We start from the raw sequence: 19169 nt of genomic DNA on the forward strand, positions 1-19169 counted from the left end.
ATATGTAATCTTTCTTACCTGTTAGTCATTTATTTCCACTCTAGTAGTCTGAATTCAGAGCGAGTGGGGGGGGGGGGGGGGGGGGGGGATGATAGAAGCTTATCATTCACACACACAATCAACCATGTAAACAAATAGTGACTGGTATTCACCTGTTCGGGTTTATTCAGCTCAGCCCGTATAGTCCCATTGCCTTTCGATTGTGGTAAAGTATTTTATTTCTACACTACTGGCCATTAAAATTGCTACACCAAGAAGAAATGCGGATGATAAATGGGTATTCACTGAACAAATATATTATACTAGAACTGACATGTGATTACATTTTCACGCAATATGGGTGCATAGATCCTGAGAAATCAGTACCCAGAACAACCACCTCTGGCCATAATAACGGCCTTGATACGCCTTGGCATTGAGTCAAACAGAGGTTGGATGGCTTGTACAGGTACATCTGCCCATGCAGCTCCAACACGATACCACAGTTCATCAGGAGTAGTGACTGGCGTATTGTGACGAGCCACTTGCTTGGCCACCATTGACCGGACGTTTTCAGTTGGTGAGAGATCTGGAGAATGTGCTGGCCAGGGCAGCAGTCGAACATTTTCTGTATCCAGAAAGGCCAGTGCAGGACCTGCAACATGTGTTCATGCATTATCCTGCTGAAATGTAGGGTTTCGCAGGGATTGAATGAAAGGTAGAGCCATGGGTTGTAACACATCTGAAATGTAATGTCCACTGTTCAAAGTGCCATCAATGCAAACAAGAGGTGATCGAGACGTGTAACCAATGGCACACCATACCATCACGCTGGGTGATACTCCAGTATGGCAATGACAAATACACCCCTCCAATGTGTGTTCACCACGATGTCGCCAAACATGGATGCGAGCATCATGATGCTGTAAACAGAACCTGGATTCATCCAAAAAAATGACGTTTTACCATTCGTGCACCCAAGTTTGTCGTTGAGTACACCATCGCAGGCACTCCTGTCTGTGATGCAGCATCAAGGATAACTGCAGCCATGGTCTCCGAGCTGATAGTCCATGCTGCTGCAAACGTCATCGAACTGTTCGTGCAGATGGTTGTTGTCTTGCAAATGTCTCCATCTGTTGACTCAGGGACTGAGATGTGGCTGCACGATCCGTTACAGCCATGCGGATAAGATGCCTGTCATCTCGACTGCTAGTGATACGAGGCCATTGGGATCCAGCACGGCATTCCATATTACCCTCCTGAACCCAGCAATTCCATATTCTGTTAACAGTCATTGGATCTCGACCAACGTGAGCAGCAATGTCGTTTTACGATAAACCGCAATTGCGATAGGCACAATCCGACCTTTATCAAAGTCAGAAATGTGATGGTACGCATTTTTCCTCCTTACATGAGGCATCACAACAGCGTTTCATGAGGCAACGCCTGTCAACTGTTCTTTGTGTATGAGAAATCGGTTGGAAACTTTCCTCATGTCAGCACGTTTAGGTGTCACCACCGGTGCCAACCTTGTGTGAATGCTCTGAAAAGCTAATCATTTGCATATCACAGCATCTTCTCCCTGTCGGTTAAATTTCGCTAGGGGCAGATACCCCAGTTTGCCCCCCCTCTAGATCCAGACTTGGTCGAAATTGCTATCGATGAAATTATCATTAATACAGCAACATCAGATGGAAGTGAGGAAGAATGGGACACACAAAAGGACAATAATGACATTGAAAGAGAATGAACACTGGTTTGAAATGCTTTTATAAAAGTAAAACAGCTTGAATAATTGCCAAAATCAGTCTGCCATTCACTGTGTCATAAAATCTGTTTCTGTTTCATAGTGTTACCTTTCCTTGTGATAAGTGTACTTAATTACTGTAGTTGGGATTAATTAACCATGTTAATGCATAAGACAATTTCAGGTTTGTATACAAATAACATTTAAAGTGAATTTTACTTATGTGCATGACTTGTGCTTTGACAAAGCATGACACAGTTTATGGTGGCAGCACTGCAGGAAGCAGGCGTGCTCTTCTCTCCTGTCCCCACAGCATCCATTGGTGGGTGCAGGCTTGCTTCTCGCTCTGAATTCCACTCTGTCATCTTTTACAGTTAATACACAGTGCTTTTACGAGCGATAAACTGTTTTCTGTTCATTGTTTTGATGGGCTATAAGCAAGAACAAGTTTAAAAAAAGGTTTGAAATTATGTATAAAGTTTATTGGAAGTCGCTAAGTGCTTTCATTCTTAAATACTGGACGAATATAGTGTGGGTAATCTGTGTGCTGCCTGAATAGATAGGCACAGGTTCTAACATTAATGTTGTGTTACACCTTTAAGGAAAGATTATACCTCTTAATGAGTATATATAAATTCGAATGGCAGCAAGTACAAATGGTATTGAAATACTGGTACCATGAATTATACACTTTATTAAATTTGTACATGTAATGTAATCAGAATACACATTACAGCATTGGGAGTAAAGGTAAGAGAAAGTCTACTGGCAGTGTGAGGCATTCTCCATATAAAACCTCTGTGAGGGGGCACAAAGTCGTTCTTGTATGCAGTGAGGATACCCAGCAATACTCATGGCAACATGTCAGTCAGTTGTACATTGTAGCACAAAAAAGTGGCCTTGAGGATGTGGTGCCATATTTCCATTAATACTTTGCCTTGTGGGTGGTAAGCAGCTATGTGAAAGTTTTGCACACCACAGAATTTTCCTAGCCCTTCAAAAAGTAGCAACTTGAATTGTCATTCGTGGTCATCCAAGGTGAGTTATTTACATGTCTATGAACACCTGTGCCATAGATCCTGGCATTATATCCTATAATGCAGCAGCCTTTACCCAACAAGTTGTACGGTTGATAGCCGATAGGATGTATTTATAGCTGTTGGATTCTGGCAAAGGTCCAACCAAATCCAAGTGAGCGTGATGGAAACGTCCTGGTCTTGCAGTGGGAATACGTGGTGTCCTATTGTACTGTGCTGATATTGGATGCACGTGCACAACCATTTCCTGTAGTCTGCCGTAATTCCTAGCCAGGCAAAGTGTTCTGTAATCTGGTTCACAATAGGCCTCATAACTGTTCATATTGTTCTTGTGCCCCAGCCAAACCACCAAAAGCAGTGTGTGCTGGGGGCATTAATTCAAGACATATAGTTTTCCCTACCATTTATGTTTGATATCAGTTGAAAATTGAGCAATAAAATCGAGATATTGGAAGCAGTGGGGGAAAATGTTCCTGTTAGGGTTGCACATGGCACAGACCAAAAGACAGCAATCCGTAAAAATTGTGAGAGGCTGGCTCTAGATGTCTTCCCTGATGCATTTTACCACACTGTAAAGTGTTATAAACATGTTGTCGTAGATTGGTCACAACTGTTGGGATCCTTTTAACTTGCAGGGGAAAGAACAGAGTGGTTGCTGGATACCATTCACTGATTGTTGTAAAACTGCACCGATGGTGGGTTCCCTAGTGTCAGCAGTGATTGACAAGCGGCCATGGGAGAGGGACGAGCCAACGTTACTGTTTGCAGTAATGACCATTTAATTCAAAAGCTCATAACAAGTTAGCTGAATTAATTCAGTCCTTTCTTCCACTGGCCTGATCACCTATGACGAAATGGAATAACCTAGAAACTTTATTTCCTGTTGTCATAAGTGGCATTTTTTGGTGTCAACTGTTATGCCCAACTGTTTTGTGATGTTAAAAATCTGTTCACAGTGATCTTCATGCTCATGTGGAAGAAGAAGAAATTAGTACACTGTCCATGTCTGGAAAGCAAAGTTTGTGCAGTGTGGAATCGATAAATCTCTGCCACATTTTTCAGTTGGAACATCGTGTACTAAAATTCGAGTAACCCAAAGGGGGATAATAATAGTAGTTTTAGGAATGTTCTCTGTTGCCATTGATATTTGCAAGTATGACATCTTGCCACCCGTGACAATGAAAACAGAGGCAACCAAATGGGAAATGTGTCAGATGTTTGCTACCAGATGTCAGTCAGGAATGGTTCTGGCATTGAGGGCCCTATAGTTCCTGGACATAAGAATGTGCCATCCCTTTTGTCGGCCAACTGAATCAGTGAAGCCCAAGAGCTATTCGAGCAGCAGATTTTGTACCAATTTATCTACAACTGCTTTAGCGGTCAGTAACTTGTCTGGGAGAAGGCACAGTGCCTTATATAAGACAGGAGGTCCCTCTGTGGTTTCACCGAGCTGGGTGGCGCAGTGGTTAGACACTGGACTCGCATTCGGCAGGACGACAGTTCAATCCCGCGTCCGGCCATCCTGATTTAGGTTTTCCGTGATTTCCCTATATCGCTCCAGGCAAATGCCGGGACGGTTCCTTTGAAAGGGCACGGCCGACTTCCTTCCCCGTCCTTCCCTAATCCGATGAGACCGATGACCTTGCTGTCTGGTCTCCTTCCCCAAACCAACCAACCAACCAACCAACCCTCTGTGGTTTCAATTAAGTGGACCGTGCTACCTCTAACACCATGGTGGATTAAGAGTTGAGACGCATTAAATGCATATGTGGAGGTGTCACAGTCAATGGTTGGACTGTCAGAAATTGCACAGCCATGAATCTGTATATGTGATTTGTAGGTGCAGAATGGAGGTTTTTGCAGTGGGTCAGCAGAGTAGACTGCAAGGATTCTAACAGCTTTATGCATTGCTGAATGATGTTCACAGGATCTTTCAGGAAGCAGCACATCTTCACGTTATTAGAAGTGTCTGTCGAATCCAAATTCAATATAGCCTGGGTTAGTAATTCATCGAGGCGAGCATACTCATTGTCATCCCCAGGGATGTGATAAAATTCTGTATTCTGATCTGCAGGTCCTCTATGTTACGTTGAATGTCTGTGATGTTTTAGTCCTCTGTTCATGTCCTCCATGTTCATGGCAGGTGGAGGTAACAATTATAGGAGCTGACATTTGGTGTCTGCTAGATGAGTTCATCACTCAGATAGTGATGCTTATAATGATGAATTTGCTTCTTGTAATGCAAGAACCTTCTTCTCTGGGGGGGACAGTCCAATTTGTTTTTTTGTCTCTAGTTGCTCTTTGAGTGACGAGTGTAACTGCTGAAGCGTCAGTGGGAGGTATTAGTGAGTGTTGGGATAGCCTGAGTAGAGGTCCCTCCATCATGACCAGGATGCAAACACCAGACATTCCACAAAAGTGTACTGTTTTTCACAAATCCGGTCACAGATAAAAATGGCAAGGAAAGTCTACTCCTAACAGTGGTTTGCTCATGTCCACCTGTATGATGATCCACTTAAGAGTCTGACTGTGGCTAAAATCAGTGTTACATATGGTACTACCATACTGTATGTTGTAATCTTTAATCTGTTTGCCACTTCGAGGTGAGATGAAATGTATGCAGTTGGTAGAATAGTAGAGGGGCCTGGAATAGTGCTGAGTTCAGAGCCAGAGCCTACCAAGAAATTCTGGCTCATATGCCGTCATGTAGATAGTCGGCCACTGCCAATGGTGGAGTGTGGGACCAGACTCATTTGGTTCACAATGATGGTTCTACGGCACACTTTAGTAGTGTCGCAACCTCTGAGAACTAGTGGAAGTCACAAGCGGCAGTTGGGTGTTCACAAGGAGGAATGCCCTTGTGTGTGGCGGTGCTGAAGCGTGCATAGAACTAACAGCTATGTGCAGTTGTACTCTTAGAGTTGGGCAGTGACCAGCAGCTCATTGTCAGTTGGGCGCGGTGTACCTCGACCACCCGAGAGTGATGACTCATATCGGTAATGTCAAGTGTTCCCGATACTTCTCGGGAAACACCTGGTGCAGAGAAGGACGAGATGGCTGCTGCTGCTCCATGTGTCGCCTGTCAGCACGCATCTTAAGTGAATGTGTGTTCTCTGTAGCTGTTAGCCACATCAGTGCTCAAGATGGCTGCCATGAGTAAGTACTGTTGGTGGACACTAGATATTGAGTGCAACCATTTTGTAACATGAAAACACAGTCTGCTAATCATAGCTTAATTTCCTGTAAGAGTCCTTCACTGTATATAAAAAATGTATCAGTTTCGTGCGACAATTTACTTGTTGTTGTTGCCCACAGTGTAAGGTCAGGCATTAAAACAGGGATCAACAATGTTCGTAAGTGGTGCCAAAGCTGTTAGGGTGTCCTACTGTTCAGCTGTTCAGAGTAGATAGGTTGTTGGATTTGCTGTTTAGGTAATTTATCAAGTCTTTGAAGCAATGCAGCTTCAGCTGCTTCAAACTTGTTGCAAGGCGATGGTGAGAGAGTGACATCACTGATGGCAGCTGCATGCTCACAATAAAGTGGTGCAGGTGTAGTATGAAACATCATTCAAAACGTTGTTTGTAGCGAGCACTGATTTGACAATTATAAATTGAATACGTGGCCTACGGAAGCTTCGGAGGAGTGTGCTGTACAGAGCAATGGTTGGAAAGTGTCTGTAAGGCACCAACAATGTTGATACTGGGGTATCAGTGAACAGAACCCCACCAATCAGCTGTAATGTGATAGCAACCCTAGAAATCAACTGGCACGACTCTGCCAGCTCACCTCCATCGACGGTTCGTAACTAATTCATCAGCTGAGTGTCCGGCACAGGAGCACACATCACAATGCAATAAGTAAGGCGTTGCTGTCACAATTGTGTACTGGTATCGAGCTCAGGTTCTGTAACACCTTAGCAGTAGTTCCATCAAAGAAAATTTAATCAAGTCTGTGAAAGGTTTCACTGAATGTTGCCACATGTCATCAGCCTGTGCAAGAATAGACATGAGAAGCAGTTGATAGTCAGTTACACTCGCATTTTCAGGCTTAAGTGATTCCATAGGGTTTGATGCACTATGCAGAGCTTGGAACACACCATTCAAAGGCCCCAGTAGATTCGGATGCATTTTGATATTCATCGTCTCAGCAATAAGCCAGGTGTCATGTTCACTGAGTTTGCACAAAAGAAACTGTTGTTGCGGATCACCAATGTAGGAATTCGGTTGGCGATGAGTATGAATGATATTCAGGTGCTGAAGCCATGAACTGTTCACTTTAACACTTTATTACACTCAGTTCCACAAGAAAGTGTATGCCATTATCTGTATGAGATAAAAGAGACTATTACAAATATATTTTTACATGAAAATACATGTTATTACTAATTGCAAAATTAGCTAATAATCAATCCAATTGCCGCCATTATCAATTATAGCTTGGCACCTTTTAGCATGCTTTTCATGAGATTTTCTCCATATTCTCTTGGTATCGTTTTCCATATCATCCTGACTTTATATGACAGCTGCTTCAAAGTATATACTGGCTTTCCTTTAAGCTTCATCTTAACCAACACCTAAACATTTTTGATAAGATTTGTATCTGGAGACACTGCAGGCCAGTCCATTATGGACATGCCATTGCCTTGATTCCACACTGTACAGAGATGGCTGCAATGTTTCCAGTCATTATCCTCTTGAAGCATCCAGTTGCCTCGTTTCAAGCAAATAGCTTCTTAACAGACCTCAGAAGATATTTTGATAAATACTGCACATTTTTCAGCATTTAAATTGGCCATAAAGAAGTGTAAATATCCAGAACTGCTACTGACAAACTGAAACATTCAACTCTCACAATGTTTTTGTATACACTGTGCAAAAGCGCATTGAGTGCAGATTCAAGACCACTACAGATGGTGCAGTTGCTACACTTAACATTATGGCATATACTTTCTTGTAGAACTGACTATAACTCTTGTACACCTAATATAATCAGAGTACACTTTACACCGTAGCTCGAGACACAAGAACAACAGTGCACAGGGCAACAATGACAATCAATTCCAAAAAGGCACACATTTTCATTGTTTTTTGTGTCGATACTGGCAGTTGCTGTCAATGTCAGATAGGAGATTGTGACAGCATTTTAAATCTTTAAATTTGGTGAACAATTATATGCAGAGCTGAAAATCAAATTTTTGCAGTAAAATTCCAGATACAAAATCTGAAAAATGAAAACAGAATTGGCAGCTTGAATTTGACTCTGTATTTTTCTCTTCCACTTGCTCTTCAAAAAGGACTTTGTTTTTCTTTCCTCCAAACATCACAAGTTCAAAATCATTGATCTGTACTCTTTTAATCATCATTATTTTCAAGTCCACCTTCTCCCCATCTGACTACCAAAAACTTGAAGCAATATAACTTTTCTTGCAACCTTGCATGTATGTTGTTTAATTTTTTTTTTTTTTTTTTCAAGTTTAATTTTCCTTACACTAACTCTTCAATTTTCCCTCTCTTTTAAATGTTTCCAGTTCAGTTCAGTTTTTTAGTTAATATTGATGATTTTTCCCTTTTTCTTTTCCCATCCTTACTTGTGGTGCTGCCTTTGGGAATAGACAGACATTTATATCTTCAGGTTCTTAAAATCCATCACCCTAACCAAAAGTTCAGGGTGCTGTCTTCCACTGAAGACGAGGCTGAGCCCCTGAGCCTCACTTCACCTGTCTCTCTGCCAAAGAGAGGCAAAACAATAGGGTAGAGGTTTATTAATCATCAGCAATTCAGACATACAGCAAATAACGGTAACCCTTAGGAAAATGCCAGCAAGAGATGGGAAGGAACACCATATGAATTCAGTGTGTATGCCTGAGCTACTCATTCAACATGCTGAACAGACTGTTCCAGCAGCCATTGAGGGAACAAGATGGTACCAACTACAGACGGCAGTGCACAGTGGGACAAATGATGCCTGTTATCTGGGCTCTGAGGTCACACTTGGACCACCCCAACAACTGGCGGAGAATGTTGAAAACATTGGCCTTGTTCACAGAGTTTCAACAAAACTTGAAGCACGCAGCATTTTCCCCAGAACAAATCATGGTACCCTGGTTCTGAGCTGAACGAAAGGTTTCAACCAGAGACTGTGATGGATTCTGTGACAACTTGTGCTGTGTCTACCTAGACTCGTGCCAATGAGTTGAGAATTGTAGGATCCCCAAAATGGCCAGATGTGCATTACATATCAGAGGCTGCTAACCAGGAAGCTAACTGTGTGTGAGGTACACACAAGGGGAATTTGGATTAGGTAACTCTCCATCCAGTCCAAACAATGATACCTGTTGGAGACCTGTAAGTATCAGACTGAGATCCAAAGAAATGTCATCCGCAGGCATGAGCTTTAAAATCCTAGTCGTTAACTGCCAAAGTCACAGGGTTTGAAGTACTCCTAAAATGCAGTGCAGCTCACATATTGCTAGGTATGGAATGCAGATTAAAACCTGAAGTTGACAGCAGTGAGAGTTTTGGGCAAAATTGAAACATATATTCAAAGGGCAGGTTAATGGAATATGGAGGTGGTGTATTTGTTGCAATAGATAAGAAACGCAAATCTGCTTAGATGGAAATTGAAGTTTCATGCGAGATTGTTAGAGTAAGACTCACTATCAGAGATGGCCATAAAACGGTAACTGGCTCCTTCTATCAACCACAAAACTGACTTCCTATTGTAACTGAAAAATTTGAGGAAAAACTCAGTTCACTTGTACATAAGTTCCATAATCACACTGTAATCATCAGAGGTAGTTTAATCATCCAAAAATCAGATGGGATAATTGCAGTTTTCTGAATAGTGGGCTTGACAAGACATCCTGTGAAACATTAAAACTTGGCTTCTCTGAAAACTACCACGAGCAGATAGTTTGGAACCCTCTGATTATAAAAAATCATCAGTTCTAACGACAAACAGATGTGACCTTTATGAGACTGTCCACAAAAAACTATCTGTGACTGAAATAATTATATCAACAATGGTTACCAATGTACAAAGGGTTTCTAATAGGTTCAGTAAACTAGATAAAAAAGCAGTCTCAGTGGAGGACATGGACTTTAGGCACAGTACAAGAGCACGCAAAGGAACTATGGTTCAAGGTTAAAAAAAATTGACCTTGCACTGGACAGATATATAAACAGTACAACAGTTCATGATGGGAGGTACTCTCCATGACATATAGTCACTGTATGAAATCTTCTAAAGAAACAGTGACAACTGCTTGAGATGTGTAAAATGAAGCACAGGCCTTTATATAGACAGATGCTGAGTGAAATGTATTTGATTGTCAAGAGAGCAATGTGTGACATCTTCAGTGACAACTGTAACAGAATATTGTTGAATGATCTTTCACAAAACACAAAGAAATTCTTGTCATATGTAAAGGCAGTTAGTGACACCAAAGTTAATGTCCAGTCACCAACGGATGAGGCAGGAACTGAAATCTATGGCAACAAAGCAAAATGAATTGCTTAACTTGATTTTTAAATATTCCTTTGCAAATGAAACCCCAGGAGAATTTCACTAATTTAATCCTTGTACCACAGAAAAGATAAGTGAAATAAGTACTACTGTCAGTGGCATTGAGAAGCAGCTGAAATAATTAAAACTGAATAAAGCTCCAGAGCATGATTCTACACAATCTGATTCTACACTAATCTCATGGCTCGGTTAGGTCTTGTTTCAACTATAATCTGTCGGACCCACAAACAAAAAAGTGCATCCAGTAGTCGGAAGAAAGCACAGGTCACACCCATCTACAAAAAGAATAATAGAAGAGAGAAACAAAACTATTATCCAGTATCACTGATATAAATTCATTCTAGACTCTTAGAATATATTCTGAGTGCAAACATAATGAGGTATCTCAAACAGAATGACTCCCTCCTTGTCAACCAAAATTGATTTTGAAAACATTGATCATGCGAATTCCAACTTGCATTTTTTTCACAACACACTGAAAGGTTTGGAACAAAGCAGCCAGGTGGATGCAGTATTTTTTTTATTTCCAAAAAACATTTGACACAGTACCACATCTACGCTTATTATCAGAAGCATGATTTGATGGGGTATCAAATGAAATTTGTGACTGGATTGAAGATTTTTGGTAGGGGCGCTACAACAAGTTGACTTGGATGGAGAGTCACTAGCAGATGAAGAAATAACTTTCGGTATGCTCCAAGGAAGTATGTTGGGACCCTTTCTGTTTATGTTGTATATTCATGACACTGTGAATGACATTAATAGTAACCTCAGACTTTTTGGAAATGCTGCACTTATCTAAATGAAGTATTATCCAAAAAACCTGCACAGATACTCAATCAGATCTTGACAAGATTTCAAAGTGGTGCAAAGATTGGCAACTTGTTTTAACTGTTCGAAAATATAAAATTGTTCATTTCACAAAACCGAACATGTAGTATCCTATCACCGTAATATCAATGTCACTGCCGGAATTAATCAACTCATTCAAGTATGTTGATGTAACACTTTGTAGGGATATAAAACAGAATGGTCACATAGGCTCAGTTATGAGTAAAGCAGGTGGCAGACTTCAGTTTATTCCTAGAACACAAGAAAATGCAATTAATCTACAAAGAAGATTGCTTGCAAGTGGCAGGCTTCAGTTTATTCCTAGAACACAAGGGAAATGCAATCAGTCCACATAGGAGATAGCTTACAAATAGCTCATGCAATTCGTCCTAGAATATTGCTCAAGTGTGTGAGACCTGTACTAAATAGGGCTAACAGTGGTATTGAATTACAGGTTTGTTTGAGCTATGGGAGAGTGTCACAGAGCTGCTGGAGAAACTGACCTGATAGTCTCTTGAAGATAGATGTAAACTACCCTGGAAAAGCCAATGTACAAAGGTTCAAGAAGCGTCCATAAAAGAGCACTCTTGCAATATGCTACAACACCCAATGCATCACTCTCTTAGGCACTCTGAGGGCCAGATTAGATTAATTACAGTGCTTATGGGGGCATTTGAACAATTGTTCTTTTCACACGCCATATGCGAATGGAAGAGGAAAAACTGGTATAATGAGACATACCCTCTACCATGCCATTCAGAGTGGTTTGCAGAGTGTAAATGAAAATGTAGATGCAGGTGTCCTTTACTTGTGCTTGCTTACAGTTCTTTGATTTTCCTGCAGTAGGCTTAGGACTACACCTCAAAACAGGAGGATTTTATTCGATTTTTCTAGGTTCATATTCAACTGTAGAATTCACCTTACCATGCAAAGAACCAACTGCAATATACAATCTTCAGTACAATTTTCATGTTTACTTAGGGCGAGCTGTTGATACTATTTGATGAAATCCTTGATCCGACAAATAACAGCTACTTTGTTTACTTCCTAATTACTTTGTATGCTTCAGCCCAGCTATTTTGCATATTCATAAGAAAGAAGTCATGTTTGTTTTCAATTCAGTCCACAGTTCACTTTTAATAATGTAATCATAAAGTCTGCATTCTTCATCTTATTTCACTTGTACACTTTGAGTGTTAACAGTTTGGTGATGTTGGTGTCAGAGTAAAATCACTTAACTTAATATCCATAGCATTACTCTCTCTTAGTTTGTCAAATAAAGTAAAATAGTATATCTCATATAGAATTGCAGTGGTTCTAAGAGACATGCTGTCTATTATTGCTTTTATGGCAATATACTAATAATACGTAATTGTTGTTGTTGTGGTCTTCAGTCCAGAGACTGGTTTGATGCAGCTCTCCATGCTACTCTATCCCGTACAAGCTTCATCATCTCCCAGTACCTACTGCAACCTACATCCTTCTGAATCTGCTTAGTGTATTCATCTCTTGGGCTCCCTCTACGATTTTTACCCTCCACGCTGCCCTCCAATACTAAACTGGTGATCCCTCGATGCCTCAGAACATGTCTTACCAACCGATCCCTTCTTCTAGTCAGGTTGTGCCGCAAACTTCTCTTCTCCCCAGTCCTATTCAATACTTCCTCATTAGTTATGTGATCTACCCATCTAATCTTCAGCATCCTTCTGTAGCACCACATTTCAAAAGCCTCTATTCTCTTCTTGTCCAAACTAGTTATCGTCCATGTTTCACTTTCATACAAATACTTTCAGAAACGACTTCCTGACACATAAATCTGTACTCGATGTTAACAAATTTCTCTTCTTCAGAAATGCTTTCCTTGCCATTGAAAGTCTACATTTTATATCCTCTCTACATCGAACATCATCAGTTATTTTGCTTCCCAAATAGCAAAACTCCTTTACTACTTTAAGTGTCTCATTTCCTAATCTAATTCCCTCGGCATCACCCGACTTAATTTGACTACATTCCACTATCCTCGTTTTGCTTTTGTTGATGTTCGTCTTATATCCTCCTTTCAAGACATTGTCCATTCCGTTCAACTGCTCTTCCAAGTCCTTTGCTGTCTCTGACAGAATTACAATGTCATTGGCGAACCTCAAAGTTTTTATTTCTTCTCCATGGATTTTAATACCTACTCCGAATTTTTCTTTTGTTTCCGTTATTGCTTGCTCAATATACAGATTGAATAACATTGGGGAGAGGCTTCAACCATGTCTCACTCCCTTCCCAACCACTGCTTCCCTTTCATGCCCCTCGACTCTTATAACTGTCATCTGGTTTCTGTACAAATTGTAAATAACTTTTCGCTCCCTGTATTTTACCCCTGCCACCTTCAGAATTTGAAAGAGTGTATTCCAGTCAACATTGTCGAAAGCTTTCTCTAAGTCTACAAATGCTAGAAACGTAGGTTTGCCTTTCCTTAATCTAGCTTCTAAGATAAGTCGTAGGGTCAGTATTGCCTCACGTGTTCTGATATTTCTACGGAATCCAAACTGATCTTCCCCGAGGTCGGCTTCTACTAGTTTTTCCATTCATCTGTAAAGAATTCGTGTTAGTATTTTGCAGCTATGACTTATTAAACTGATAGTTCGGTAATTTTCACATCTGTCAACACCTGCTTTCTTTGGGATTGGAATTATTATATTCTTCTTGAAGTCTGAGGGTATTTCGCTTGTCTCATACATTTTGCTCACCAGATGGTAGAATTTTGTCAGGACTGGCTCTCCCAAGGCTGTCAGTAGTTATGGAATGTTGTCTACTCACAGGGCTTTGTTTCGACTCAGGTCTTTCAGTGCTCTGTCAAACTCTTCACGCAGTATCATATCTCCCATTTCATCTTCATCTACATCCTCTTCCATTTCCAAAATATTGTCCTCAAGTACATCGCCCTTGTTAAGACCCTCTATATACTCCTTCCACCTTTCTGCTTTCCCTTCTTTGCTTAGAACTGGGTTTCCATCTGAGCTCTTGATATTCATACAAGTGGTTCTCTTTTCTCCAATGTTGTTGTTGTGGTCTTCAGTCCTGAGACTGGTTTGATGCAGCTCTCCATGCTACCCTATCCTGTGCAAGTTTCTTCATCTCCCAGTACCTATTGCAACCTACATCCTTCTGAATCTGCTTAGTGTATTCATCTCTTCCTGTCAATCTCGTTTTTGAGACGTTTGTATTCCTTTTTGCCTACTTCATTTACTGCGTTTTTATGTTTCCTCCTTTCATCAATTAAATTCGATATATCTTCTGTTACCCAAGGATTTCTACTAGCCCTCATCTTTTTACCTACTTGATCCTCTGCTGCCTTCACTACTTCATCCCTCAGAGCTACCCATTCTTCTTCTACTGTACTTCTTTCCCCCACTGCTGTCAATTGTTCCCTTATGCTCTCCCTAAAACTATGTACAACCTCTGGCTTAGTCAGTTTATCCAGGTCCCATCTCCTTAAATTCCCACCTTTTTGCAGTTTCTTCAATTTTAATCTGCAGTTCATAACCAATAGATTGTGGTCAGAGTCCACATCTGCCCCTGGAAATGTCTTACAATTTAAAACCTGGTTCCTAAATCTCTGTCTTACCATTATATAATCTATCTGATACCTTTTAGTATCTCCAGGGTTCTTCCATGTATACCACCTTCTTTTATGATTCTTGAACCAAGTGTTAGCTATGATTAAGTTATGTTCTGTGCAAAATTCTACCAGACGGCTTCCTCTTTCATTTCTCTCCCCCAATCCATATTCACGTACTATTTTTCCTTCTCTCCCTTTTCCTACACTCAAATTCCAGTCACCCATGACTATTAAATTTTCGTCTCCCTTCACTATCTGAATAATTTCTTTTATCTCATCACACATTTCATCAATTTCTTCATCATCTGCCGAGCTAGTTGGCATATAAACTTGTACTACTGTAGTAGGTGTGGGCTTCATGTCTATCTTGGCCACAATAATGCGTTCATTATGCTGTTTGTAGTAGCTTACCCGCACTCCTATTTTTTTATTCATTATTAATCCTACTCCTGCATTACCCCTATTTGATTTTGTATTTATAACACTGTATTCACCTGACCAAAAGTCTTGTTTCTCCTGCCACCGAACTTCACTAATTCCCACTATATCTAACTTTAACCTATCCATTTCCCTTTTTAATCTTTCTAACCTACCTGTTCGATTAAAGGATCTGACATTCCACGCTCCGATCCGTAGAACGTCAGTTTTCTTTCTCCTGTTAACAACGTCCTCTTGAGTAGTCCCCGCCCGGAGATCCGATTGGGGGACTATCTTACCTCCGGAATATTTTACCCAAGAGGTCGCCATCATCGTTTAACCATACAGTAAAGCTGCATGCCCTCGTGAAAAATTATGGCTGTAGTTTCCCTTTGCTTTCAGCCGTTCGAAGTACCAGCACAGTAAGGCCGTTTTGGTTATTGTTACAAGGCCAGATCAGTCGATCATCCAGACTGTTTCCCCTGCAACTACTGAAAAGGCTGCTGCCCCTCTTCAGGAACCACACATTTGTCTGGCCTCTCAATAGATACCCCTCCGTTGAGGTTGCACCTACGGTATGGCCACTGTATCGCTGAGGCACGTAAGCCTCCCCACCAGCGGCAATGCCCATGGTTCATGGGGAGGCTTTTCTCCAAAGGTCTCTTTAATTTTCCTGTAGGCAGTATCTATCTTACCCCTAGTGAGATAAGCCTCTACATTCTTACATTTGTCCTCTAGCCATCCCTGCTTAGCCATTTTGCACTTCCTGTCGATCTCATTTTTGAGACGTTTGTATTCCTTTTTGCCTGCTTCATTTACTGCATTTTTATATTTTCTCCTTTCATCAATTAAATTCAGTATTTCTTCCGTTACCCTAGGATTTCTTCTAGCCCTTGTCTTTTTATCTTGTTCATCCTGTGCTGCCTTCACTACATCATCCCTCAATGCTACCCATTCTTCTTTCCCCCATTCTTGTCAATTGTTCCCTTATGCTGTCCCTGAAACTCTCTATAACCTCTGGTTCTTTCAGTTTATCCAGGTCCCATCTCCCTAAATTCCCACCTTTTTGCAATTTCTTCAGTTTTAATCTAAAGTTCATAACCAATAGATTGTGGTCAGAGTGCACATCTGCCCCTGGAAATGTCTTACAATTTAAAACTTGATTCTCAAATCTCTGTCTTACCATTATATAATCTATCTGAAACCTTTTAGTATCTCCAGGGTTCTTCCATGTATACAACCTTCTTTCATGATTCTTGAACCTAGTGTTAGCTATGATTAAGTTGTGCTCTGTGCAAAATTCTACCAGGCGGCTTCCTCTTTTGTTTCTTACCCCCAATCCATATTCACCTACTACGTTTCCTTCTCTCCCTTTTCCTAATGACGAATTCCAGTCACCCATGACTATTAAATTTTCGTCTCCCTTCACTATCTCAATAATTTCTTTTATTTCACCATACATTTCTTCAATTTCTTCATCATCTGCAGAGCTAGTTGGGATATAAACTTGTACTACTGTGGTAGGCGTGGGCTTCGTATCTATCTTGGCCACAATAATGCGTTCATTATGCTGTTTGTAGTAGCTTACCCGCATTCCTATTTTCCTATTCATTATTAAACCTACTCCTGCATTACCCCTATTTGATTTAGTGTTTATAACCCTGTACATTATTGTAGTAGTAACATATTATTGCTAAAACAAATTACATAGGATGGGCCAGAGGTACATGTGACCAGTGTGGCAATCAACCACAAAGAATTTGTGGAAATCTGTCCCATGTGCAGCCAATAAGGTTAAAGAACTGTTAATTATAGAAAATATGTTTGAAGTGGTTTATAGTATATTTGAGTACACTGGATGAATAAATTTCATTTGGCTCAATTAATATTCAGTAACAAAAATGTTCTACTAGGAACAAAACTGAAGCTGTATTGCACATACCAAGGAACATCATTACTGAACAGCAATCTTTTTACAGATAGTAATTTAGAGGAATCCATTGCCAGTTACTGTCCTGTTGTGAAACTTTATTTTTTTTTGCCTGTTGACCATGGTGAGAAATGAAATTGTTGAGTGGTGGCCTTAGTTTAAATGTGCCCCTTCTCTCCTAGTCACTGAAATTTGTGGCCAACTATTCCAGTATGTTATCATTTCTGTCATAACTATTATCTGCAAACTAAATTCATTCACCTCACAGTTATCTAACTGTGTCTTGTTAAACAATGCTCCAAACGCTTTTTTCCCTTTGTTTTTGTATAGCTGAATGTAAAAAATATTACTATCTTTCCTTACAGGGAACATAGAACACTTCAGTAAATTGGAAAAGGATATTGCAGACCAAAATCACATGATTAGATATTTGATTCATTTAATGGAGATGCATTACAATCAAAACCATGATAAGATGTACTTAAGGTAAGTCACAGATAAATTTATTAAATATACTACCTCTTTTTTGTCTGCATTTCTTCATCATGTTCCAAAAGTATTAAACAGCTTCACATGAAGATATATACTATCTGACTGCATAATGATTATTCTAACAAACCCCAACACCTAGTCAGTGAGTGCATTTTTTATTGATACAACATATAGTCAGTTTTGTGGTAATGAATATTGTTTCATCTTTTATCTACAGTACTATTGTATTTACTATGCTTTGGCCTTCTAAAGTCTCCATTGCCATATTTTCTGTGGCTACAATGCTATGATAGAAAAATTTCATACTGCATAAATAAATCATAGGGAACTGGTAAACAATTTGAAAAAGATACTTAGTAAGGAAGTGAACAAGTAATAAAGGAGTGAGAAATTGACAGATTTCTTCTGAGCACTAACATAACTCTAGGAAAGGAAAACTTAACTCACTTGACACACTGATGTATAACAAGAATCACACCATATCAACACTGGTACTTCATTTGCTTGATAATATTTTAATCATTTTTTCTCTGAATAGCTAGAAATTGAAATTTTCCATTCAATACAAGTTATGAAATCTATAAACTATATTTTATATTTACAAGACATTTTTTTATTTGTAGAATAAGTAATTTCCTCTCAGGAAGGTAAGTACTGGTCAGTGTGGTGCACGGATCATACCATAACAGAGACAACACATTGATATGACAGTATTGCTTTATCACTCATAACCAAACATACAAAACACCACACGGTACAAGGTTCTAAAGTGAACTGACTTCCTTGGAGTCCACCCAGCCCTGCACTCAGATGCACGAGTTCACTGCTGAGAAGCATTGTTCATGCTAGTGTCTTCACAATATTCTATATTGATAGAGAAGGGTAAATGAGAAATATGTACAGCAAATAATTATTTTACACTAGGTGGGTAGGGGTGGGGTGGGAGGGAGCAGTTGTCAGCGTGCATTGTTGAACAGGTGGGCCGAGTCCAAATGTACTCGACCAGCTGTATCTCTGGACCATTTTTCGGTATCAGTCCAACTTGATGAAAGTTTCCAACCAAGCTGTGGCCAGATATAAAGAAAGAGACAAGATTCACTCAAAGCAGGTAGCAATGGAGGCTGGGACAGCTAGGATAGTGCGTTGGTAAGAAGGATATGAAGCTGTCTGTGACATGGAGTGAGGTAGCTGTTGTGATTCCCTCAGGACTGCAATAGTGAGTACACCATCTGCTGATAAATGTGAAGATATAGCGATATAATTGATGTTCATAGGTAACTGATATGTATATGTGCGTGTGAGTTGTTCAGCTCACATGACTGTCACATGACTGTCATCCACTATCAAATCACTGTCTACAAGTTTTGCCCAGATATTCTCTGGATTAAAGTATCACATGTCAAGTTCAATGACAAATGTCTCCTCAGAGTATGAATTAGCCATCTCCATTGTACCAGGTGTGTGTGTGTGTGGAGTGAGGGTTATGTAGATGAGGTGCAGAGTAACACTTTGATATGTTTATTAAAACCAAGCTATTTGAAATGTACATTCCATTACCAATCTCAGCTAACATTACATACTCTCTTTCTTGATCAAAGGTTG

At 40.2% G+C, this 19169-nt stretch overlaps 1 protein-coding gene across 1 annotated transcript in view; it reads left to right on the plus strand.

The window, feature by feature from the left end:
* LOC126416542 (uncharacterized) overlaps positions 1–19169 on the plus strand; it is a 121520-nt gene that overhangs the window by 38983 nt on the left and 63368 nt on the right. Inside the window, exon 2 of the mRNA XM_050084287.1 lies at positions 17441–17561. Within this exon, the coding sequence (XP_049940244.1) occupies positions 17441–17561 (121 nt within the window). The remainder of the gene's footprint in view (positions 1–17440; positions 17562–19169) is intronic.

The sequence above is a fragment of the Schistocerca serialis genome, chromosome 8 (assembly GCF_023864345.2).
Source record: "Schistocerca serialis cubense isolate TAMUIC-IGC-003099 chromosome 8, iqSchSeri2.2, whole genome shotgun sequence".
Classification (NCBI taxonomy): Eukaryota; Metazoa; Arthropoda; class Insecta; order Orthoptera; family Acrididae; genus Schistocerca; species Schistocerca serialis.